We start from the raw sequence: 27,192 nt of genomic DNA, 5'->3' as shown, positions 1-27,192 counted from the left end.
ATTTAATAATATATTTAATTTACGTAATAGTTTTGTTTTAAGTAAAAGTAAATGTTTTCGGAATCGAGTAAATTCAAATATTGGGTGTGGTCAATTTACATTTTGTAATAAGCGTATAGGTCTATAGTTTTAAAGAAGAAGGCTTTGATGTGTATCGTACTTTCCTTTTTTTATAGTGTAAGCTTCGAGCCAGAATTGGTGCTCGGCGGACTTCGTCCGGAAAAAAAACCACCTTCGCATTGAAGAGGTGGGTATTTTATACGTGTGTATTAATGTCTGATATTGTATATTCGTTAATATATAATTATTCAGCTGTAATTTCTGTATAATTTATAGAAATGTAGTTAACAGTGTAATTGTTCAATTAGTAACTGACTGCGGTCAGGATGACATTAATTGTGTGATATTCTTAGTGTGTAATAGGTGTGATTCGTAGTAATATATGTTGTATCTGTTGCAGGATTTTTTTTATTACTATCTGAAAATAAACGCTTAAACGAACTCTCGGAGTTGTGGTTTTGGTATGCGAAGAAGCACGACTACTACATAATTAACATTGAGCATGAGAATAATAATGCTGCTATATTAGACGTGCCCACTGATAAAATTACAACAAGCGCGTATAGGGCGAGAAAGTCTCGTAATGGCGTCACTTCCGGGTCACGGACTTTATATAAACAAACTAAACACGTTACTTTTCTACGCTATGTTTGACCGGCGGCAGATTTAATCGCAAATATTTAACAGCGTAATGTTTTGTAACGGGATGCAATCACCAGAGTTTGAGAGAGATGTGTAGCTTTTTCAGATTCCCTAAACCACGGGTAAAGCAGTGGGAGAAATTATGCAGGTTTGTAAACAAACAATCAAGTTGAATGACTCAGAATGTTGGCCTGCAGCTACAGCTGTCAGTCAGTCTATCGCCAGATCTATTGATCTAACTGTACGCATGTAGTACCTGAAACATGTCTCTAAGGCATCGCTTTATGATCAGTGAATCATTAAATTTAAATGTTTCTCATATCAATCAAATACAAACCTTCATACTTGAATTATTGTGTGCTTGGAATTATGTGAAAATGAGTCATCCTGCAGTGGGCGTGGTCATTTTCCTGCACAAAATCTGCCTTTGATCACAATGGATACACTGATATCTCTTTTAGGAGGAGCGATAGGAAAGTAACTGATGCAGACCAAATCTGTAGCTGCCATTTTAAAGATGGGAAGAAGGAGAATGGTCCCACTTTGTTTCCTTGGAACCAAATCCAAATAAAATTCACAATTAATTGCTATATTTCCATAAAAAATGTCTGAAACATTAATTTTGAAATCGACTGGACAAAAGACACGATAATATATCAGTCCTTTCCTAAAAATGTGACAAATTATTTTAAGAAATAACGAAGCACTTTTAAGATTGTGTTCTCCATGTTCATATTACAGGTGTATAACATGTACATCTTTATTATAACTCTTATTAACAGGTATCATGCCTATTTTAATGTTAAATGTATTAGCTGAACATTAACACAAATATACTCAATATATATATAGTTGTTATAATTGTTAATATGAGTCGAGTTCCTGGCTGGCATTAGTATTATACACCTCTGTAGTCAATATAGTCTGACAAAGATAAAGATAACAATGTTGGGTTATGAAGGAAGTTTGTTCAAGTCAGATTTAAAACTATGTACAAAATAAATGTTTATCACAGGAAACCAAAAAAAGTGGACACTAGTTCAGCTGAGGTAGCGAGTACTTCTTGTACAGAAAAAAAGTACTACTGTGGTTGAGGAGGAAGATCTGCATAAAGTGCCTAATGATCGTGAATACCTGAGGTCATATTGGTCTCTTGTAGAAGAGATAAAGGTACATAAAGTGTATTAAGAAATCAAGAACCTGGTTAAGTTGAATATCTTTCTTCATCCAATAACTTTTAACAAGTCTCCTTATTCTGTACATATTACACAAAGGATATGTTTGATATGATCTTTTTACATCAAGATAAAACAATATGCTATTTGATACATGAAATATGAAGTACATGCAAGCCTCGATGACATTCAAGTTATTTCTCCATTGTAATTTCATCGAGTTTTTTTTTTTTTTTTTTTCTCTCTTTTTAATTCTGGAATTATAAATGAGACAGCTGTTTCAGATTTCGGTGTAGTTTATTTGGCGTCCAAGCTCTGAGTGAATACATGTTATGATATAAACAATATACATGAATGTATATTAATACAGCATTACAGTACAAAGGTAAAACACATTATAATTGATATTCACATAGAAATACAATAAGTATTCTGAAAATAAAGAGTTACAATCATATAAAATTGAACTACTTAATAATGGTTCACTATACTGTATGTACAATTGATTAAGTTTTTAGGGGGGAAATTAGCCAGTGGTAAAGTCTAACTTTGCCATGCGAGTAATGCCTGTAAAATATAACTGAACAACTCATCTACCGTTAGCTGATACAAGATACATATGAACATGTTTAAATGAAACTTATTTACAATGAACTTGACTGAGATAACAACTACAACAAGACATGACCAAATAGTGAGGTTTGACTACCTTTTGTTTACATTAGAAACATCTACTTTCACTTTACAGATAATTACTTCCGGTTGTGATGGTCACTTCCGGTCAACTCACTATCCCTGACATGATATCAGATGTGGACAATGACATAAATCCTGAGATAAAAAGTTTTCTATCCTAACATTACGACATTTGGATCAATGTAAAACAAGCTAATATTAGAAATAAATGAATTGTCATTAATAATTATTTACAAAGAATCATTGTGTTTTTTTTCTGAATGTGAAAATCGAGCGCATAAGTGTCTACTGTACAGAATCAGCGGAAAGATCATGACAATCATTACGGGGCAAAATACATATTTATACTGAATAATACGAAAGAACGATTGAATCAGTATAATTACCTGAATAACGGAACTCATTTCCAACCATAGAACATGATTTATGAAAAGATTAGAATACATTTCAGATTAAAAACTGCCTGCTGTCATTCCAAGCGGTTTCTTTGTTTTCTATCAGAGCGATATGATGAGGGAGATAACTCTAGCAAAATTTGATAAATTCAGGTTCCGCAACCAACAATAAGCTGAATATGCTTTATAAAAATAATAGTTAAAACTACATTAAGGTATTTTTTTTATCTTTTCAACATAATTAACTTACTATTAACAATTTACAAAACATGTGATTTTGTCAAAAATAGTAAGACTTCAATAATTTCTTTTGTTCGGACTGAGACATTTACTTACACCATAACAATAGGTCATATACAATATATACACATTTAGAATTCAAGTCAATAGAAATAATAAAACAAGTATTTGTAACATTTGTAATAAAAAGTTAATTACAAAAATAAACAGATATATAAGTTGCTTACCTGGAATTATAAATGAGACGGTTGTTTCAGATTTCGGTGTAGCTTATTTGGCGTCCAAGCTCTGAGTGAAGAGTTGGGCGATGATACCAAAATCTAAACACGCTGTCCGAAGGACTTGCGTAATCTGATTGGTCAGTTTGATGTCCTTCTACAATCTGATTGGACAGAACCTAGCTTTTTCTTGAACAATCAAAATCATCTCGGTTACGATGACATGACGCGCACGCATCTACCTGAGCTATCGCTAATTGACACTTAATACCTGACACGGCTTTAAGATAATTAACTGACCAGGTAACGTAACAGGTAAGTTGTACATGTCATTAGAGATCTAAGCAGGAACAAAGGAGGGTATAAACCTGGGTACATAGGTGTTGTCTTCGAGTGACCAAAGAGTAAATAAAATTACATTAACTATGCGTATGTTCTTTGTTCGTTACCTAGACTAGTCTAAGAAGTCACAGCGTGGGTACAATCTTATTACACTGATCAAAGAGAATTTGTTAAACTACATTGCTGACAAACACGTATTGTAAACCTGACAGTCTTGTCAAACTTGGAAAGTTTGTGCTATGTAATTTCTGTGTCTGCATACTCAAAATTATTCAAAATTATTTCTTTAAAAATCATTTTCATTCTATTTATTGAAAATAAATGACTTTTAATTAGAACATTATAACTTTCCACATAAAAATCTAAAATAAGATTTGTTTATCAAAAAAGATTTTCACTATGAAAGTAATGTAATATAATAAAAATTCAATTTGCATTTTTTTAATGTCTTGAATAATGTATTATACAGGATGGTACCTGTAACATAATCAATGGTTTAATTCAGGAACTGCAAGTACATGTTACTGATCTTGAGAGAGAAATAGCAGATCTGAAGACGAAGAAACACCCATTTACACTTGATCAAATCATTGATAACGAAAGCAAAGTATACAAAACATATCTTATCTCAATCTGATCCCACAAGATTTAATGAAATAAGACACTGATTTATTCTAATAAAACCTGATACATTTAAAGGGAGCTGCACCTTTGTGTAAAATGAAAGATCTATTAAGTAACAACCTGAAACTTTTTTACAAGATTTTACATAGAAATGCATTATCTGTAGATGCTGATGTACACATCACTGAAGGCAGAGAAAATTTCTCATCATTGATGCAACATTGAAAAGATTTCCTCTAAACTATGTGGATGGATGGACCCCGATTTCCTTCTCAAGATCAGACCAGCTCCTTATGTGCCTGATGAAACTGAAGATGAATACCCCTCTCCTTGACGTTGCTGAGCGCTTTTGCACGAGTAAATCAACAATACACAATATCCTGACCACACATATCTTTACTTTACATGAGGTTTTTTTTTCAGGGTATGATGGAAAATAATATCCCTTCAGTACTTAAATGTAAAGCATCTATGCCTGCTAGTCTGGGGGATTTCAGTAGCTGTCGTCTAGTTATTGATGCCACGGAAGTGACACAAGATGTCCCTGGCCTTGATATGAAAGCCCAGTCCCAGACTTACAGCTCATACAAAAACCAACACACTGTAAAGTCTGTTACAGGTGTTGCTCCAAATGGAGCTGTAGTATATGTAAGTAAATTGTACCCTGACAGCACATCTGATGTTGCCATTGTAGAGCACAGCAACATGCTTGCTCAGTTATCTCCAGGGGATATGATGCTTGCAGATAAGGGCTTTACTATTTACCCTTTACTACCCCAAAGTGTCCTCCTGAACATTCCACCTTTATAAAGGACAAAGGACAGTATACACCTGCAGAGGTCCAAGTGTGCCGGAAGATTGCTAGGTCGCGAATTCATGTAGAGAGAGTCAATGAGAGAATCAAAAACTTTGAAATTCTTTCCCACATACCTCAGCAGTTTAGACACATCAGTACAAAAATTTTCAAGTGTGTTCAATGTTAGTTAACTTTCAGGAGCCAATGATTGCTGAAATGGCTGAACATTTATCTCCCCAGGAATAATTTAAAACTATTCAAGTAAACTTAATGATGTGTACTGTGGTGATGAAATGTTTTAAATACTTCACTTTTTAAATTGAATCTGTATGCCATTTTGTAACAGGCATATACATTCAGTTGTCCTGGCATAGTTTGCCTGTAGATTGACTAGTTTTCACTTTAGAAATAATAGTTGTAATTAAATATGAATAAATTATGTAACACCTGTATCAATCTCACAGGACAAGATGAGGAATTTATTTACCTATCAGTTGTAGTTAGTATATTTTCAGCCTCTCTTTGTTTTCGTAACCTTAAAATAAATTTCTGTCAAACTAATCTTCATCATATCAGATGAGTTTTCTATCATCGGTACGGTTACATCAGGAATCCATTAGACACAGTCATTTGCTATATTATCTATATATTATAAAATATTCTGGAGATTCTCTTCTATAATGGGGGTTTCCCGGTCTTAATTGCAATTATGAAAAACTATGGACCTTATTTTCACTTTTTATGATGATTAGGGTACATTTTCTATTATTGATTTTTTTCTAGCTAAGGTTTTTTCCTGTTAATAAATGGCATTATTATCAGAATGACTGACTTTTCTATATCGTTATTTTCAAATCAACCTATGTATTATTATGTTATGATTTAAGTTTAAATGTGAAACTTAAACTTTGGATCATCTTGAGACCTTGACTCATAATAATGAGAAAATCAAAAGAAATATTTTTCCATATCAATTTTTTACTAAGATCAACTTTAGGGACTGTGACATATTAGTAAAAAGTTTAGCTGTTTAGTAGCAGTGAGCACACACTATAACATGTAGAGGGAATGTAAGCTGAACAGAAGTGCACATAAACATAAACTAAATCATGTGACAACAATGAGGGGATAAAAACAGCAGATTTATCCCTTCACTTACGTTCACATGCTAACTTCTGTCCCTCATACTGGCTTGCATTCGTCCCTGTAGGTGCTGTGTCTCAGGATCGTAGACGAATTTAGAACATGCTCCGATTTTACGGCTATTTCTGATTTCTGGTGCAGTTCCTTCGTTCCAGAAACAAAGTTCATCCAATACAATATTGAAAATGCCATTGTGGTAGAGTCTATACGCTTGCTCTGACAACTGGCCGATCGATAGCTTTTGATTGACAGCGGGTAGTATTCGCCTCTTTGTTTACGTTTCGCTACTCCGACATTCTCCGACAATGGTGAAACGTTTGCTGCTGGAGAACTTGCAACACCGATTTCGCTACCCAGAGCGATTAGAGGGAAGTGTTGTGTTCATACCGTTTCCCAAATCTCAGACGAAGCATGAGAAGTGCAAAGCTTGGCTCCGATTGTACGGACGGCCTAAGTATCAACTTATCGAGGAGATCCTGCGGTGTCCTTCTAGATTAAAGCATTTTTTTATTTTTATGTCTGCTCAAAAGTGCGTAAATATTCACAGACTCACGTGTACAATATTTCAATGAACATCAGTATTTTATGTTCGGACTGACCATTTTCGGATATTTATTGACTGAAGGGAAATGAAATTATCTGGACATGTTTCTGCTCTTTTACAAAGTTTTACTTTGTGAATGGTCTGTGATAATATTCATAAGTGTTTACTGTTATGGTTAAACGGTTGAAATAAAATCTTAGTCTTCCAATAAGGTATTAATATTCTTGATGAAAAAAAAAAAACATTAACATGATATACATAAAAAGCCCCAAAAATATAAGGCCAGTTTAGAAAGTAACCATTATATCAGTGATGTATCTTGGTGGCCATTTTATAAAGACTTTATATGACTTGGAGTTTACCACTTCATTCCCACTTGAAACAGAGGTGAGAGGTGAATTTTCACGGGAAAGAAATTGCTGCTGCCGGGATTCAAACCCACCCGGCCCTCTGCACCCTTCTGGTCGTGGAGCCTATGCTCTTCCAACTGAGCTAACCCTGCATTGCGACTGTTTTTATTTTTATTTCATTAATTCTGCTCCATAGAATACTATCACACCACTTGAACTTTGTTTTGTTCTGTTTTTTTTTTATAACTTTTTAATTATTAGCAAAATGTAAAGAGGAAAAAACATAAACAGATTTAATATTGTGTAGTGTTTAAAGGGTATCTTCAGCGAAAAATATTTTTTTATAAATGAAAATAAAGGTTACTGTGACCACTTTACAAGAAATAAAATTTTTTATAGATGAACCATAAAAGCGAAAATGACTGTTAAAATGGCAAAATTATCGATTTCACTGAAACAGTTGAGTAAAAATCTGAAAACCCAATAAGTGACCAGTGACGTCACAGTATACCAAAAGAGACTGAAATCGACTCGATTTAACATGGCAGTATAGGGAAATGAAAGTACGTGACTTCTTAAATGGACCGTTTTGAGTCATTCAAGGAGGAAAAGGGCTAAAATATATATACATAATTTTAGGTTATTAAATTCCCTAACGTCCGGTATATTTCTTTATTTAATTATTGCACTGCTACCACATATAAACTTAGTTTAAAAAGTAAAAAAAAAAAACCCTCTCAGAAATACTCGTCTGAAAAACGGGTCGTAGTAATGTGGCGACTTACTAGGTTCTGGCAATATGCGTAAAATGAAAAAGACCGTTTTTACTCCTTCAACAACGGAAAGGGCTGTAATTCATAGATACAAATTTAGTATTTTGAATTCCCTATTGATTGGTGTATATATTGTCTTTGAATAAATGCAGTGATTTGCCATATTAACCTTATTTGAAAAGGGAAACCTCATAAATATTCGACTGAAAACGGGTCGTAGATGGTATATATCCCCAAATTTTTTCCGCTGACTGGGGAAACATGGCCACTAATTTCAACTGTATCATCGTCTCTTGTTTTGAAGGACGCTCGTTGAAAGTATGGCCCAGACACGAAACCGTTCGCTTTTAATTTTTTCTTCGATACGTTAGAAGTATAATTATGTCCGATATCATCGGGAATGACGTTCAATGCTGACGACATTTTGTTTGTCGGAGATGGTGGGAGTAGCCTCCCTTGATTTTCGGTAGGCGTGGTCATTTTTGCGTTGTCGATCGGCCAACTGATCAGCGGTTTGTTTATCTCCAGAACGCAAACTCTCGTTGGATCTCGTGAAGTCTCGCGCTTGACCTTTCTCGCCCTATTCGAAAACAGACACCGGAACAACAAGCACATATTCTGACCGCGTACAAAACGGCAATGTCGCGGCTGGTCCTAGTAGACAGGTACCTCGAACTCAGAGAAGTTTACGGGAAGAGGGCAAGGCCCACACGCGCAAGGAACCAGATGAACAATCAAACTATGTGTTCCAGTGTGTTCAGAGGAAAAAACGCACAAAACGTATTTTAATGTCAAGGATAAAGGCTGACGGCACATACAGAGAAGTTGTCAACTCTGTTATTGAATATGCTGCCGATAATGGCGTAAAAGTCACGTATGTTCTCATCCTGAAGTGTTGGGACAACTACAAAGAACCGGCGTATACGGCAAGGGTAAATATAGTAGAGAGCGATTACGATATTGCCAGGAGGAATGGATTCTGGCCTCCAAGACTGCTTGTTCGCGAGTGGTTCGATAATTTTGAAAAAGATGGGAAACGTCAATCTGCACGAGGACAGCACCAAAACGATCACGAGTGGGCGGGTGTATAGGACGATAACTACTGGAATGTAGGATTCGGAAGCGGAAACAACACTAAATATGATGAGTACCAACAAGACTGGTTCGATGAGTAAGGGTATACCATACTTTGTTTTACTGTTTATTGTTATCACTCTATCTACCGTAATGAGATTACAGAGCTGGAACATACGTGGTGTAATGTTTGGTACACCTCATTTATGTGAAACGCTAGGTAACTCTGATATTAGTTTTTTTAGCAGAACACTGGTTACTGCCGGAACAATTAGACTTCCTTAGTAGTATTGACAGCAATTTCAAATATTTTGGAAGGTGTGATGATAGGTTAGCATTAGAACCTGAAAATAGAAAAGGTCGTGGCTTTGGAGGAATTGCTCTGTTATGGTGTGAACAACTTAAAGTAACTCCTCTTCTACAGAATGGTAATGACAGGGTAATTGGTATATATGTTGATACTGGTAATGTGTCCTATTACATTATTGGTGTTTTAATGCCGTCTACCAACTTACCACTATGTGATTACAAATACACCATGCAATGTCTATGTGATATGTATGATAAATATGTAGAAAGTGGTTCAGTTATAGTGATGGGGGATTTTAACGCTCATCTTTCAAAAGAATTGGGTAGCAAGAACAGCGTTTAAGCAGACGAGAGAGGGCGAATTCTCGCGCAGTTTATTCGAGATCGCTATTTAATGTCTGTCAATTCACAAAGCTGGTCTAACTGACCAAGCTATACTTACCTCTCTGGTGAAGGAAGTAGAATGTCTATGATTGACCATATTTTGGTGCCAACATCTAAGTTTGATCTCGTCGAATCGTGTCGTATATGCGATGATCATTTTCTCAACGTGTCCGACCATCTACTTATCCAACTTAGACTACGCGTAGTACTTCATAGGCGTCAAACTATAACTCCTAACTGTACTGTCAACTGGAAAAACGTAACTGAGATTCACATAAATAATTATAAGCATGCACTTGACACAATGATGGAAAACACATCTTTACAGTTAAATGACATTGAAAATATAGTAAAACTATTTAATAACGCAGCAAAGTTAACTCTTCCTATGAAGAAGTACAGGCATTATCTAAAACCGTGTTGGAATTCTCATCAGGTTAAAGAACTGCATGCCAGGATGCGAGCTCTCAGGTTATTGTGGATAGCTGAAGGTAAACCAAGAGGTGTTCACTTCGAATTCTATGCAAATTATAAGTCCACTAAGAGACGTTTTCGCGTTCAATTGAAATTAGCTCGTGATGAGTATGGGCGCGAACAATTCGCGGAATTGGAATCATTGGCAGAAATAGACATTGGTACTTTTTATCAGGCTGTTCGACGGAAGAGGTCTGTAGGGAAGAAATCACAGTCATATGAATTATGAGTTAATGGTAAAATCGCGATACGGATGTTATGAGAGAAGCGTGGTACGACCACTTCAGCAGACTTGCATGTCCTGTAATTCAACCGCATTTTGATGATAATTTTAAGATCCATGTTGAAAATGCTGTAAAGGACATGCATGCAGACAGCTTTAACAACCCTGATGGTAGATGTGATCATCCGATATCATTACCGGAAGTGAAACACGCAATCACCAATATGAACTGCGGCAAAGCCGGAGGACATGATGGACTAGTATTAGAACACATAAAATTTGCCAGTGATACATACTATCATGAAGATAATTGTAAATATGTTTAATAATATCATTGAAAGCGAAAGGTATCCAGAACGTTTTAAATATGGGATTGTGATAACATTATTTAAGGGAGGAAAGCGAGATAGATTACTAATGGATAACTACAGAGATATAACTTTAATGTCTGTTTTACAGAAAATCCTTGAAAAGGTTATGTTCTTTACAGTGCTTAAGAAATGTCATGAAATCAACTTTCCTCACAAATTACAGCAGGGTTTTAGAGAACAATGCGGTAGCATTACAGCTGCCTTCATTGTGAAAGAGTCAATTTCTTACTATATTGAAAAGAAATCAAAAGTATAGGCAGCTTTTCTTGATAACCAGAAAGCGTTCAATTCTGTATGGATAAAAGGATTAACGTATAAAATATATAAACTAGGGTTCAATGGCAAGTTCTGGCGACTTTTATCTGATTCGTTTATTAATGTTAAAGCATCAGTGTTTTTTGAAGTTAAGCGTAGTCCAACGTACACCATTGGACAAGGTGTCGGTCAAGGTCGAGACCTCTCTGCTTGGTGCTTTCTTGTAATGATTGATGACCTTGTAAGTGAGTTAGAGAGTCGAGGTCTTGGGCTTAGGATAAAAGACATACATGTGCCTTGTGTTTTACTAGCTAACGATACATTAGTATTGTCAACCTCTATAGGTTTACTCCAAAAAGAATTAGATGTAGTTTATTCATACACTACTCGATGGCGTCTTAACTACAATTCTACAAAGAGCTCTCTGGTAGTATTTCAATCCCAACGTCGACGAGTACTTTTAGATGATTTTAGACATATACGATGTAAAATTGGTTCCCAATCCCAATTACATCATAGAAAACTTACGCTGGGATAACGTTTACTAGTAACTTGCACTCAGGACGTAGTATAATGGACGCCTGTGTAAAAGGAAGAACTAACTTAAATTCACTTCTAAATATCGGTATTCACCCCAACGGACTTAATCCCGTAGCAAGTTTTAATATTATCAAAAGTATTGTATACTCAGGTATGTTGTATGGATGTGAGCTTTGGAATTCATATACTAAACGAGCTGTGGAAGAGCTGGAACGCACACAGAGATATGCATGTAGACCTCCTCCTCGGCAGTGACTGTTCAATGTCTAGGATCATTTGATATATGGAGCGAGGTGGAGAGACGAAAACTATTGTTTTGGAACAAATTGTGTTTAGGAAGTGCTAAGTTTTTGTGGAAAACGCTTTTTGTAATTAGATTGTGCCAATTTATGTATAGTGGTTCATCATCCGCTCAAGCAGGATTTCTGCCTGATATATAGAACATAATGGTTAAATTTCGTATAGAGTCTTTCATTAATGATTATATCTTTTAATACATTCGTACCACCGACAATGTGTTGGAAACGTTTATTCTTGAATGTCCTGGTTTATACCTAAGTCGGGATAAAATGATGGATGGTGTTGTAAATGCGATTGAGGTTTTGTCCTATATAAAATTTTCAGAACTAAGCATTGAATGTAATTTTTTGTTTGGTGATCGCTCACAAGTATGTTTGACTGATATAGAATGGGAAACTCTGAAGATAAACATGGCTAAAAATATCAAAGGTATGGTCCGTGAAATGGAAAGCCTAATATTATAGTCGTTAACATATAATGTATATCTAAGTGTGCATTAGTATTTAAATCGATAATGTAAATATTATGTTGTAAGTAGTATAAAATTATGAATTGTACATGTAAAAAGTAATCTTAAGAATATCAAAAACATTGTATATATACTTTCCACTGTATATACATACAAAATACGACTTATTTTGTAAAATGTTTTGACAAGATATGAAATCTCTGCAAGGAGGAAATAAAGAATGTCTAATTTAATGGTGACAAACACACCACAAACCAGTCAATTCTAATTCTCGGGTATTTGAAATACATTCGCTACATCTGTTCGATATTGGAAATATCCGTATAGTGTGGTGATATTACCCGCTTATTGATATGTATAGATTTACAGAAATGTTTGTTAAGGACTTAACAGCTTAATATAAACTTGTATATATATAAACTTTATATATTTAAAAAAAAGTGACATATATATCAACATAAAGAAATAAAATGCAATGTTTTTTTTATTTTATATATGTTTAAAAAAAAGTCAATCAGATAGCTATCATTTAATAGGCTAGTTGGCACAGGTGACCACAGGTAAAATACAGGTAAATTAATATGAAATAGACTATAATCCTTATCACAACATTCTTTTGCCCATGTTATTTTAAATAGGGGGCAAATCGGGATACAGCCAAATCGAGAACCCACCGTTTTTGTAAATCTTCGACAGTGTCTGCTAATAAAACAGTGTCATCAGCGTATAATTATGCGTTCTTAAGTCTTCTACGTTATTTAGAAAGATAGAAAATAAAGTTTCCCGTTGTCTTACTCCAGAATTACAATTAAAAATATTAGACACAGAATTGCCTTTAATTACTTTAGTTTTAATACCATTATACATACTAGTTATTACGTTAAAACATTTTCCAACCATATCACTAGTAATTAATTTGATCCATAGACCTATTCTACAGATACACTGTCGAACGCCTTTTCGAAGTCTACAAAAGCTCAGTACATGCAATTTTTGATTTCAATTAGAGTTCAATTGAAAGCATATAGTGAAATATATGATCAATGGTAGAATGTTGTCCTCGAAATCCAGCTTGATTTTCAAGAATAAGTTGGATACCGTCAGCATATTTATTAAGACGTTCATTAATTATAGCAGTGAATACTTTACATAAACAACTACTAGGTGTGATTGGCCTATATATGTTGAGTTCCTTTACGGGATGACTTTGGATTGTACCACGAATTGAATCAAGACGCATTCAAGCTCAGTACCATGCTATTTTAATCCCCGACCTTCTGCGCATGCTCAGGGAGCACATATTATACAAAGTATAAGGAGGGAGCTGTTATGAATTACAATTAATGTATTGTAACGACACTACAATATAGACTCGAACTTATCAGCCTTTATACACAGGTATGATGTTAACCGCCGTATCTTCGATTTCCAACTCTGTAAGATTAACGTAGTCGACAAATCTCTTGTTATCTAAAGACGTAATCAACACACCTGAAGGTGAAGTACAACGATTTTACAAAGTCTTTGTGACCTGTTTTGATAAGTTCTTCAATAAATTCAGCCTCGTATGAATAAGATTTAGATTTATGACTTAGATCGTTGTTAACTGCACAAAATATAGTTAATTAAATCACCAACTGATGACTTGTCAATTCACCGCCCACTTTGGTAAATGTATTACCACTGAATATATGTATCCCTTCATCTTATCTATGTACATTTAATATAAAAAAATGTGATATTTATTTACGACATATTGGAGGTTTCGACCTTGCTTGATGGATCTATTTTATTCGTATATATAACGAACATGTATATTGTGATGAAGTGAAATTTTTAAGGTAATTTTAGTTGTTAATTTTATGGGTAAGTTTTACTTACAATTCACTATTAACCTCGTCTCATTGGATACCGGCCCATTATTTGTATGACAATATTGTGATAAAAGTATCATGGTATTGTAGTGTTTATAAGCAAAACAGATACAAAATCAGAAGTATGACCATAACTACAGAGTCTATAGATCTTTTAAACAGGGAAGTATTACCCGATGGTATTATATAGTCGATATGAATACAGACGAATAGAATGACGACTTGCTTATATTAATATTCATATATAATTTTCGTCATCTGAAGAAAAAAAAATTGACCGAATACTGAGGTCTGGAAATTCATAACAGAGAACAACCTGAATACTAATTTTCTCCTGTCATCTTAAGTATCAATGGCATGAAATAATATTGTCACAAATTGAACTCGATAACCAATATGAAAGTGTAAACTATGTTTTTATTTATAATTACATTATTTTTCAGTTCGTTTGAAACAAAAACATTTTATTCAGTAACTAGTATACGATGAATTGAAGTGCGTATATAAATAAAAAATGGCTCGCTAAGAGCTGCTTCAAATAATAATAACCCTACTCACACAGATCCTGATTATTACACTAGCTGTCTCACTCAGAGCTTAAACGCTTCACAACTCGATAAAAACTGAGTTCTAACGCCAGGTAACTCACTCAGAGCTTAAACGCTTTACAACTCGATAAAAGCTGAGTTCTAACGCCAGGTAACTCACTCAGAGCTTCAACGCTTTACAACTCGATAAAAGCTGAGTTCTAACGCCAGGTAACTCACTCAGAGCCTAAACGCTTTACAACTCGATAAAAGCTGAGTTCTAACGCCAGGTAACTCACTCAGAGCTTCAACGCTTTACAACTCACTAACTTCTGAGTTCTTACGCCATTTAACTCACATAGTGCTTAAACACTTGATAGCTCGCTAAACAGCTGTAATCTGAAGTTAATAGACTCACTCAGAGCTTAAACGCTATAGCACACTAAATAACTGCGTTCTGACGCCAGTTGACTCACTCAGATTTAATTATTTTAATGATTTTTATTTCCTAAAGAACTAGAACCTCGATTATCACGTTAACAAATTCCCGCCAAAAATCGCACTAAGTGATTCATTGGCATCTTCATCATTACGCATACAGACACAAGATTTTCATTCTCACTGATTTGGCTCACGCTTACTCTGATGAGAACTTCATCAACACATCACATCTCGCTCATTGATTGTCTCATATATATATATCTTTTTGAAAACAGACGATTACACGACACTTGTTGTGAATTGCGAAGTTTATCATCAAGTCTGATGCTTTGTTATTTACACACTAGATGACAGTTATTCTGACATACAATGTGATCTAAACGTAATCCAATAAACGTTCCTCCTTAATTCCACGGACAATTGTGACGTCACGAACACTTGACATCAGAGTCTGTCCCCTTCATCCGGGTCTCTTATTATCTTACCCACTGCTTATTTGTATTCTGTCACCTTAACTGATGAAGTCATCTCATTCTTATAGAATTATACCGGACTTCCGAGTCTCGCTAAAGATTTGGGGCCATGTGTTTTGTGAATTCTGAAATTAAAATCCGGAAAAATAAGTCAAAAATTTAAAACAGTTCCTGCTTTTCAAAAAGCAAATTTGTCTTGTGGTGCTTGAAATGTTATGAAAATTGTCATTTAAGTCATGACTGAATGCTTCCTAGTCCTAGAGATAAGTAAATTCATATATAAATATCAGCAGTGATATTTGTTAACACACAATGGCTTTCGCATGCTATCGATCTGTAACTTCAGAGGGCAGACTTAACGTCATGCAATCATACGACAATCCTTAATCAACGCTTTGTCACAATTACAGACATTACGATATCACCTAAGGTTTGGCAACAAATATTCAAAGTCATGATTTGTAACCGGTCACGGTGATGTAATGCACCATTGTAATGACGTAAATGGTGACGTCATCCCTAGAACGTTACGGTATTGTGAGTTTGCCTATGTATCTTATGTGTACTCTACCTGAATAGCTGATGCGGCCATCTTTATTCACATCCGCTTCCTTAATAATGGCCTGTATTTCAGCCTCTGTCTTTTTTTCATCTATAAATAAATCATATCTATCTTAAGACAGAGTATGTATCTAATAATACTGATGACGTCATACTGACAGCTGTGAATTTTGAAGTAGTTATACTATTCGATGAATTAACACACAACTCATGCCAAGTAATGAAATATATGTATTATATCTTACTGCGTCGGTATCATTATAGTATGAATGTTTTTCTCAAATATTGAGCAAAGGTGAAAACCTCGAAAAACAAAATGTTTAAACGTGTGACAGGATGTTCTTAGAATTTTGATGAAAGCATTCATAAATTATTGTTGGAACACGGATGTTCTTCACCGTAAGACACAAAAAATATGTGAAAATGTCAACACTTCCCGTTTTTACTTTGTGAATATAACTGGAATCGATAGATTATCGAATTTGAATTGAGAAATGGCGTTCTCTGAAATCTTGATCACTCACCGAAACGTGACATAAAGTCGGTGAGTTCATCTTCGGTGATGTAGCCATCGCCATCAGCGTCCAGAACTTGGAAGGCTGCCAACATGTCCTGATCTGTCTCATCAGGAAGGGACTTTAGGAAGCCACTGTTGGTAATGAAGTTCTCGAATTCCTCATATTCTACCGTACCGTTTTCTATAATGATAAATTCGCCATTTTATTTTGGTTATGGTACACCATCATCAATCAGTACTTTTGTTAGGTTAGGGCTTAATGTTTCAAACTTGTCTGAGATACTGGGACTTAGGAACTCACTATCATCACAAATCCTTCATCTGACATTTAAAATTGTCAACAATCTAAAATTGAACCTCGCGCATGCGTCAAATGACATCCTCACAAGGTATCTAAATATTCTTTTTTACTTGATACCTTAATGTGCATGGAAATGACGCCAGATAACCGATACAATTATTGGTCATATGTTGTGATGAACAAAATTCAGTGGTTGTGTTATATAGACATACAGCTGATTCGTCCTTCTACGACTCCTTCGTGGTGGTGTTATGTTTAGGTATTGGATTACATGCTGTATAGAGATTATTTAGTTTTCTGGTTAGTTAATTTTCGACGTTCAAAAGATACTGTTTCGTAATGAATGTTTATTTACCATCCGCGTCAAGCTTCTTGATGACGTCGTCAATGTTTTCTGGTTAGTTAATTTTCGACGTTCAAAAGATACTGTTTCGTAATGAATGTTTATTTACCATCCGCGTCAAGCTTCTTGATGACGTTGTCAATGTTTTCTGGTTAGTGAATTTTCGACGTTAAAAGATACTGTTTCGAAATGAAAGTTTATTTACCATCCGCGTCAAGCTTCTTGATGACTTCGTCAATGACACTCTTGCTAGGTAAGATTCCCAGATTATCGAGTACGTTCTGTATTTCGCTTGTAGAAAGTTTTCCATCATGGTCAACATCAAACAGCTGGAATGTTTCTCTAATCTCTGAAATAATAATACACAGATACATAGGTTTACTTACATCCGGTATCATGCTCTAGCATAATGGCCATATTACTGTGGAATTTGGATAACCTCGGGTGCTTCCGGAAACTTGATGTAGTTACGGAACCAACCAAGAAATGTTTCAAACATATCACGCGATCGTGTGGTTGAGTTATTTATTACAAAATTCAGGTATATCAATAGACTTGTGAAAACCATTTTCCGTGTATATATGTATGTTTTTTTCTATATAAAATACATTTCTACGACTTTTATATTTCAGAATACTTTATTTCAAGAGGACGATAATAACACCTATATTTGTACACTTACCATTTCTTATTTCATCCGTTATGTTTCCAGACTGAAACGTGGAGAAGAAAATTAAATATACATATTAAGTATAGAACAAATACTCTATATTGTACTCTTGATTTGAAAGAGCTATCTTCCTTGAACCAAGGACCTAGGATGTGAGATTATGCCACTATTACCAATAACTTTCAAGAAAAAATCGACGCATGCACACGTACGCACGCACAAATAATAATAATAAAACATAGAAAGACACCGATAAAACGTCGTTGCTCCTGACCAAAGTTTATTGATGACTTGTAAGTGTATACGATCGGAACACATCTTATGAAAAGTAAATTATACAGATCATATTTACATTTGGCAATATTAACTGAACATGTTTTCCGTACTGCATTAGCACAAACGCTTTTTTTCTGATGCTGTTCAATAACACACAGAAACAGTATCAGAAATAACAAGAACATGTAAATATACAATGATCAAACAAATTCGTAATGAACAATTCAGATACGTAAACAAAGATTTACTGGATAATGAACAAAGAGAATAAGACCAGAAATTCGGGGAGGGATTGTTATCCAATTCATGTAAAAGTTGTCTCGTTCATTTAAACAATATCTAAAAACTTTTTTCAACAATATGACACATGGAAAAAAACAAGCATACATCCTAAATCAACATAGCCTAAACCACCAGGTACATTATAGAGGAGCACTGGAAGTATCTAACTTGATATTACAGCGATCCCTCCAAGTACAATACACAGCACTGGAAGTATCTAACTTGATTTAACAGCGATCCCTCCAAGTACAATACACAGCACCGGAAGTGTCTAACTTGATATCACAGCAATCCTTCCAAGTACAATACACAGCACCGGAAGTGTCTAACTTGATATCACAGCAATCCTTCTAAGTACAATACAGAGCACCGGAAGTGTCTAACTTGATATCACAGCAATCCTTCCAAGTCACTTCACAAGTGTCTACATATACAGCAATCCTTCCAAGTAGCACAGCACCGGAAGTGTCTAACTTGATATCACAGCAATCCTTCTAAGTACAATACAGAGCACCGGAAGTGTCTAACTTGATATCACAGCGATACCCCCCAAGTACAATACAGAGCACTGGAAGTATCTAACTTGCACCGGAAGTATCTAACTTAATATCACAGCAATCTCTCCAAGTACAATACAGGGCACCGGAAGTATCTAACTTGATTTAACAGCGATCCCTCCAAGTACAATACACAGCACCGGAAGTGTCTAACTTGATATCACAGCAATCCTTCCAAGTACAATACAGAGCACCGGAAGTGTCTAACTTGATATCACAGCGATCCCCCCAAGTACAATACAGAGCACCGGAAGTATCTAACTTAATATCACAGCAATCTCTCCAAGTACAATACAGGGCACCGGAAGTATCTAACTTGATACCACAGCGGTCCTTCCAAGTACAATACAGAGCACCGGAAGTGTCTAACTTGATATCACAGCAATCCTTCCAAGTACAATACAAAACACCGGAAGTATCTAACTTGATATTACAGCAATCCCTCCAAGCACAATACAAAACACCGGAAGTATCTAACTTGATATTACAGCAATCCCTCCAAGCACAATACAGAGCATCTGAAGTGTCTAACTTGATATCACAGCTATCCTTCCAAGTACAATACAAAACACCGGAAGTATCTAACTTGATATCACAGCAATCCTTCCAAGCACAATACAGAGCACCGGAAGTATCTAACTTGATATCACAACGAAATATCCAGATACATCACAGAACACCGGAAGTGTCTAACTTGATATCACACAAAGAGATGGAACATAATGAGATCGAGGCATCATGTTCTAATTTATGAAACAAAGAAAAAGTAAAAAGAAATCGGGCGTTAATGAACCTTAACAATAAAATGAAAATAAACAAATCCCTAAAGGTTCAAAGATTGTACAAACCTACAAGTCAAAGCACCTTTTGATACAAATTGAGATAAGATACAGAATAGTCAGGCAATGAATTAAACTGCATCACACAACTGTTTCGTCCTTCCAGGACTCGTCAGTGATGCTACATCATACAGCTGTTTCGTCCTTCTAGAACTCGTCATTGATGCTACATCATACAGCTGTTTCGTACTTCTAGGACACGTCAGTGATGCTATATCATACATATGTTTCGTCCTTCTAGGACTTGTTAGTGATGCTACATCATACAGCTGTTTTGTCCTTCTAGGACACGTCAGTGATGCTACATCATACAGCTGTTTTGTCCTTCTAGGACTCGACAGTGATGCTACATCATACAGCTGTTTTGTCCTTCTAGGACTCAACAGTGATGCTACATCATACAGCTGTTTCGTCCTTCCAGGACTCGACAGTGATGCTACATCATACAGCTGTTTTGTCCTTCTAGGACTCGTCAGTGATGCTACATCATACAGCTGTTTCGTCCTTCTAGGACTCGTCAGTGATGCTACATCATACAGCTGTTTCGCCCATTGTAGGACTCGACAGTGATGCTACATCATACGGCTGTTTCGTCCTTCTAGGACTCGACAGTGAAACTTGAAGCATAGGAGATGTACTAACATCGTAATTCAGTAAATTTCTGATGATTATCGAAGAAATTAAATGTGAAAGCAAAAGTTAAATAAGAATTAATGGCGTCATGAAAGAGATATATCAAAATAACTTAAATATGTAATTACTGTAAAAAAAAATTAGTTTTACAAACTCCGCTGAACAAATTAATAAAAATGTTTTAGTAGACACAAACCAATAGTCTATGTTATAATTCATTAAACATCAGTAAGATTGTATCATTGATATAATTGTTTAAATAATTATCTCTTCAGTTATCGGAATATTTTCAGTTTAACCAAATATTTCCTCATTGTACAGAAAACTGGATTTATTTTCTTACAATCTACAAAACAAACACACTGTGTGAGATGAATACCAAAAAAATATTTATATAATTAGGAACAGTCGGTATTTTGCCAAAAAAATTTAACAACCTTATTATAAAAATTCATATGCATACCTCGTCGAAACAGTTGTAGTCAACCATAAAGATGACAGAAGTCATTGTCCGTGTGAGGTAGTATCCTTAATATCGGTGCGGGCCTTCTGATTGATTTTGTTGGCTGAGACACCTTTTTTCGGTGTATATATATATTCGCCCTCAAACTAACCTCGTAAACAGTCACTGATCTTCTTAACCCTGTGACGTCACAACCGTTAATCCTTTATTTCCATTACCAAATATGTAAATATTCGATTGACCATCTGGTGACTGGCCGAGATAAAAGTGTGACCATTGTGGGTAGTTTAGCCTTAATGATATAACTGGACGTTTTTTTTACATTCTTATAATCATAATCATTGGAGTAAGTTACTGGCCTGGCTAGTACCTACATATAAGAACCAGTATTTCTTAATTGACGTCACTAAAAAACCGTTATATATTCAATACATTAACATATTACAATTAATATCTGAAAATTATTTTTTGCTACTTTTCAATATAATTATGTGTTTGATAGAAAAAATTAATGCAAAATTTCTATAATTTATAACATAAATACTTAAAACTACTTATCTTTTGTTCTTAACTAATGTGGACGAGGTTCAACAATTCGATCACCCGAAAGCGTATTTAAAAAGAAAACTTTTAATTTTGTTTCATGGGACTAATTATCTATATCAGTTTATTTACGCCAACAGCAATGATTTATTTTCTAATCATAATCATTGCTTTTTCAGGATTGATTCTTTCGTCATGTAATTTTGCCTTGTGTAACACTAACAGGTCTTTTATGGCTTCCATGATTAACATGACTTGTTTATATACCGAGAGATGAGGCAGCTTGATGTCTACTGTAAGTAGATGTTTGTTAGAACTGGGATAATGTTCTAGACAAGATAGATAAATAAACAATTATTAGATGGTGTTATTTACAAGTAAATCTACGTGACGGGATATTAAGAAATTGATCATTATATTGTAAACATATAAATATATTAGTGGTTATCCTATTTCAAATATACATGATGGGATATTTAGATATCATAAGACCATTGAAATATTCTAAACACACACACACACACACACACACACACTCACACACACATATACACACACACACACACACACACACACACACACACACACATACACACATATATATATATATATATATATATGTTTGTGGTTATCCTAATTTTAAATCAACATTGTAATATTGTAAACATATATATATTCGTGGTTACCTTATTTTAACTTATTTTTTGCTGTGAAAATTACATTTTCTGGATGTTATTCTTAAAGCAATTATTCCAAATGCACAAATTGTCATTCTGTTAATTTGTTAAATATTGATAATATACTTAAAGGACAGTTACAATATCTATACAGACCTATTTATATCTCTAAGACTGCCTTTTATAGTACTCCAAACGATGTTTAATGAATTAATAATTGTGACGTATAAACATTTTAATCCATGAACACCATTTTGTGTTTTGATTGTTTTCTAATATCCTGGTCGTTTAAATCATTGTCATCTTAGACCCATATTTGAAAAAAAACTCACAAACAATTTTCAATATAAAAGAACAAATACGAAACACATGAAATTTATAACTTTAAAATTAAGATTTAACTTTTAAAATTAAGATTTAACTTTTAACTTCTAAAGATGTTTGAAACAACATTGTCCGCAATCTGTATCTACTTTTTGGAGTAAACACTATTAGAACCTTGTCAAGGTTTTGGATTTCAACATGTAAACACAGTCATTAGACAGAGTTAAAACCTACAATGTAAGTAAGCCAGATCATATCAACCTCGCCAGGTCAATAACATTAATAGGGAGATCAACACCTAAGTATTGGCTATGATATCCGAGGTACTAGGCGCCTTTCTCGTTCTGGCGTCGGTCAAAATTACAAGTCACAGACCCTAGGGATCATAACGTTCTACTTTGTTTCGCTCCGTATTTCTTCATCAGCACTTTACTTCATGTTCCATGATAAGATTTGCCTTTATTCGCTGTGTTGTCCTAGTCTTACTTAGACTTAAATTGTGTCATATTTAGATTGTTTAATGCGCCATTTAAAGTATCTACAAAAGACACACGATAGAATGTCATGATTCTATATAAATGGAGAGTTATGTACAGTAGAGGCAAATACTATGAATTAAAAAACATGATACACTTGTTAAGTTTTTAAGGGCTCGTCAGTGACATTAGAGACAAATGACGTAGTAAGATAGCATCATCCATCCGTCTAGTCTTTTCAGGACTCGTCAGTGACAGCATAGACAAATGATATGAATTTAACTGCATATTCAGCAGTTCCGTCCTTCCAGAACTCGTCAGTGACACTAGGGGCAAATAATATGAATTACACTGCATCTTCAGCAGTTCCGTCCTTCCAGGACTCGTCAGTGACAGTATAGACAAATGATATGAATTAAACTTCATTTTCAGTAGTTCCGTCCTTCCACGACTCGTCGGTGACAGTATAGACAAATAATATGAATTGTACTGCATCTTCAGCAGTTCCGTCCTTCCAGGGCTCGTCAGTGACAGTATAGACAAACAATATGAATTAAACTTCATATTCAGCAGTTCCGTCCTTCCAGGGCTCGTCAGTGACAGTAGGGGCAAATAATATTAATTAAACTGCATCTTCAGCTGTTCCGTCCTTCCAGGGCTCGTCAGTGACAGTATAGACATATGATATGAATTTAACTTCATCTTTAGCAATGCTGTGTTTCCAGGGCTCGTCAGTGATAGTATAGACATATGATATGAATTTAACTTCATCTTTAGCAATGCTGTGTTTCCAGGGCTCGTCAGTGATAGTATAGACAAATGATATGAATTAAACTGCATCTTCAGCAGTTCCGTCCTTCCAGGACTCGTCAGTGACAGTAGGGGCATTTGATATGAATTAAACTGCATCTTCAGCAGTTTCGTCTTTCCAGGACTCGTCAGTGACAGTATAGACAAATAATATGAATTAAAAATAACATTATACAGCTGTATAGTCCTGGCCTGAATTGGTATATCTAGGAGGGGACAGAGGAAATTCTAAAATGGTCGAAGAAAATGTCAGAACCGAGATGAAATAAATAAATCTTTAATTCAATGAAGTTCATCAATTTCAAAAATCGGATCGTAATACCCATCAAACACAGGTGTAAAACAATGAACAGACCTCAAAGTTGTCAAGCTTCCGAGAGATCGTGCCTAATATATGATTCAAACCAGAATACAGCAAATGTCATTAACAGTACTGAAAATACACATGAAAGCAAATATAAACGAAGTATTTACACTGAAAATACAATGACAAATAAATAAACGAAATATAGACACCTATCTAAGGTTGTTAGAGAAACACATTCGTAAGATATAAAATCGGTGTGTCATTAAAAACACACTATAGAAAGGTACATTTACATGGAAATCCAATATGAAAAATAAACAGAATAATATTATATATAATACATTGACTAACTGATAGCATAATTGTTTCGTCTAGAAATCGAGGAAGCGTATCCGTAACTTAGTATATATAGCCCTTACGTCATGGTAAAGTTAATCAGCAAAGTGATTCTTTAAAATTAGTATCTGTGACCTGAGTCGTATTCTGAGTTGTGACATCCACTCGTGTTTCTTACATCACAGGCAAAAAACTACCTGTATATCACATAATTAAGATTGAAAAACAAAGTAATTTATACAAGGGATATATCTAAACAATGTATTCTTACAAATGACAATGCTAAATATTTAAATTTTAATTATGTAAATTAATGGAACCTAAACGGTTTTACTTACATAAACAAAGTAATTTATATATATCTAAACACTGTATTCTTACAAATGACAATGCTAAATATTTAAATTTTAATTATGTAAATTAATGGAACCTAAACGGTTTTACTTACATAAACATAGTAATTTATATATATCTAAACAATGTATTCTTACAAATGACAATGCTAAATATTTAAATTTTATATTATGTAAATTAATGGAACCTAAACGGTTTTACTTACATAAACAAAGTAATTTATATATATCTAAACAATGTATTCTTACAAATGACAATGCTAAATATTTAAATTTTAATTATGTAAATTAATGGAACCTAAACGGTTTTACTTACATAAACAAAGTAATTAATTCTTTTCAGAAATTCCTGTTCATTCCAACAAATGAGAATACTTTCAACCTAGTTTTGTTTCCGTTAAGACATTGCACTTGATGTTCTTTTGAAAGCATGCGATATTGACAATAGTGAAATTTATTGACTTTGTGTAGCTAGTACATCTGCACGTCTTGTTTAAAACTTAAACCTGTTTTGTAGGATCTCCGTTTTCTCCTAATTTTCAATAGTTTAGACCCTGAACATGACTGACGTATCCTAGAATTACAGAGCATTTAGGTTATATTGTATCTTGAAACTTGATTTCTGTATTGAAAGGTGCTGATTGTTGTTACCTACTGTATGTTATAGATTGGTTTGTGTTAATTGTTCTAAATCAGGCCAGTCCTTATCTACTGGGTAGTGTTTATGAGTTAGGATATATACAGCTAAATAGCTATTAGTTCAGACGCACTAAGCCAACTTTCAGTTTAATCTTCACAAACTTTATACACTGTGCTTCTTATACATTTTGATCTCATTCTAATCTGATAATCCGGATCACGGCATTTTTACAAGAGATAATCGACATCAATGTAGTACTTTTAACTTATAGGCCCGACAGCTTTCCCAAGGATTAATCATTTGACTGATCTGAACTGAAGAGTAACACGTGACTAGAATACCGATCTGAATTGAAAGTAACACGTGACTAGAACAGGTCTAATTGAAACAGTGAAATGTTGTATAAAAAACTAACTTTAAAATAATGATTGTAAACATTGTTTTTCATATATACAGGTCATATACTTAGTACACGATTATCTCCCGCTTAGCTTCGAACTGGATATCAACCTTCTTTGAGTTGTCCCAGAGTGTGTGGTGACCCTTATATTCAAAATAAAACGACGTTAAACCGGAACATGTCCATAATGTGGAACATGTCCATCTATAACTTCTGACGTTAAACCGGAACATGTCCATCTATAACTTCTGACGTTAAACCGGAACATGCCAATCTATACATTCTGACGTTAAACCGGAACATGTCCATCTATAACTTCTGACGTTAAACCGGAACATGTCCATCTATAACTTCTGACGTTAAACCGGAACATGTCCATCTATAACTTCTGACGTTAAACCGTAACATGTCCATCTATACATTCTAAGGTTAAACCGGAACATGTCCATCTATACATTCTGACGTTAAACCGGAACATGTCCATCTATAACTTCTGATTAAACCGGATTCTGCCCTGTTAAACCGGAACATGTCCATCTATAACTTCTGAGGTTAAACCGGAACATGTCCATCTATAACTTCTGACGTTAAACCGGAACATGTCCATCTATAACTTCTGACGTTAAACCGGAACATGTCCATCTATAACTTCTGACGTTAAACCGGAACATGTCCATCTATAACTTCTGACGTTAAACCGGAACATGTCCATCTATACATTCTGAGGTTAAACCGGAACATGTCCATCTATAACTTCTGACGTTAAACCGGAACATGTCCATCTATACATTCTGATGTTAAACCGGAACATGTCCACCTATACATTCTGATGTTAAACCGGAACATGTCCATCTATACATTCTGAGGTTAAACCGAAACATGCCCATCTATACATTCTGACGTTAAACCGGAACATGTCCATCTATAACTTCTGACGTTAAACCGGAACATGTCCATCTATACCTTCTGAGGTTAAACCGTAACATGTCCATCTATACATTCTGAAGTTAAACCGTAACATGTCTATCTATAACTTCTGACGTTAAACCGTAACATTTCCATCTATACACTCTGAGGTTAAACCTGAACATGTCCATCTATACATTCTGAGGTTAAACCGGAACATGTCCATCTATAACTTCTGACGTTAAACCGGAACATGTCCATCTATA

General features: G+C 34.7%; 1 protein-coding gene across 1 annotated transcript; it reads right to left on the bottom strand.

Moving 5' to 3' along the window:
* Positions 1-15,805: 15,805 nt before the first annotated feature.
* On the bottom strand, positions 15,806-21,199 carry LOC132553605 (neo-calmodulin-like). The gene is made up of 6 exons (XM_060217861.1): positions 21,155-21,199; positions 18,117-18,147; positions 17,640-17,783; positions 16,798-16,971; positions 16,284-16,364; positions 15,806-15,837 (listed from the first exon to the last, which is right to left on the bottom strand). The coding sequence occupies exons 1-6, from the start codon at positions 21,197-21,199 to the stop codon at positions 15,806-15,808; spliced, it is 507 nt and encodes a 168-aa protein (XP_060073844.1).
* Between the last annotated feature and the right edge of the window lie 5,993 nt (positions 21,200-27,192).

This window comes from Ylistrum balloti, unplaced genomic scaffold, assembly GCF_031769215.1.
Source record: "Ylistrum balloti isolate Yb309-2 unplaced genomic scaffold, AGI_CSIRO_Ybal_v1 Utg370340, whole genome shotgun sequence".
Lineage (NCBI taxonomy): Eukaryota > Metazoa > Mollusca > Bivalvia > Pectinida > Pectinidae > Ylistrum > Ylistrum balloti.
Note: the sequence above shows the minus strand (reverse complement) of the source record. Positions and strands in the feature narration are given on the sequence as shown.

Excerpts from the sequence above, each read along its gene's own strand:
- LOC132553605 (XM_060217861.1), bottom strand. The coding sequence starts at position 21,199 with ATGACTTCTGTCATCTTTATGGTTGACTACAACTGTTTCGACGAG. Across the intron at positions 16,972-17,639 it reads CAAGAAGCTTGACGCGGATG|AAAACGGTACGGTAGAATAT; the intron begins GTAAATAAACTT and ends TTATCATTATAG. Across the intron at positions 16,365-16,797 it reads CGACTTTATGTCACGTTTCG|ATGAAAAAAAGACAGAGGCT; the intron begins GTGAGTGATCAA and ends ATTTATTTATAG.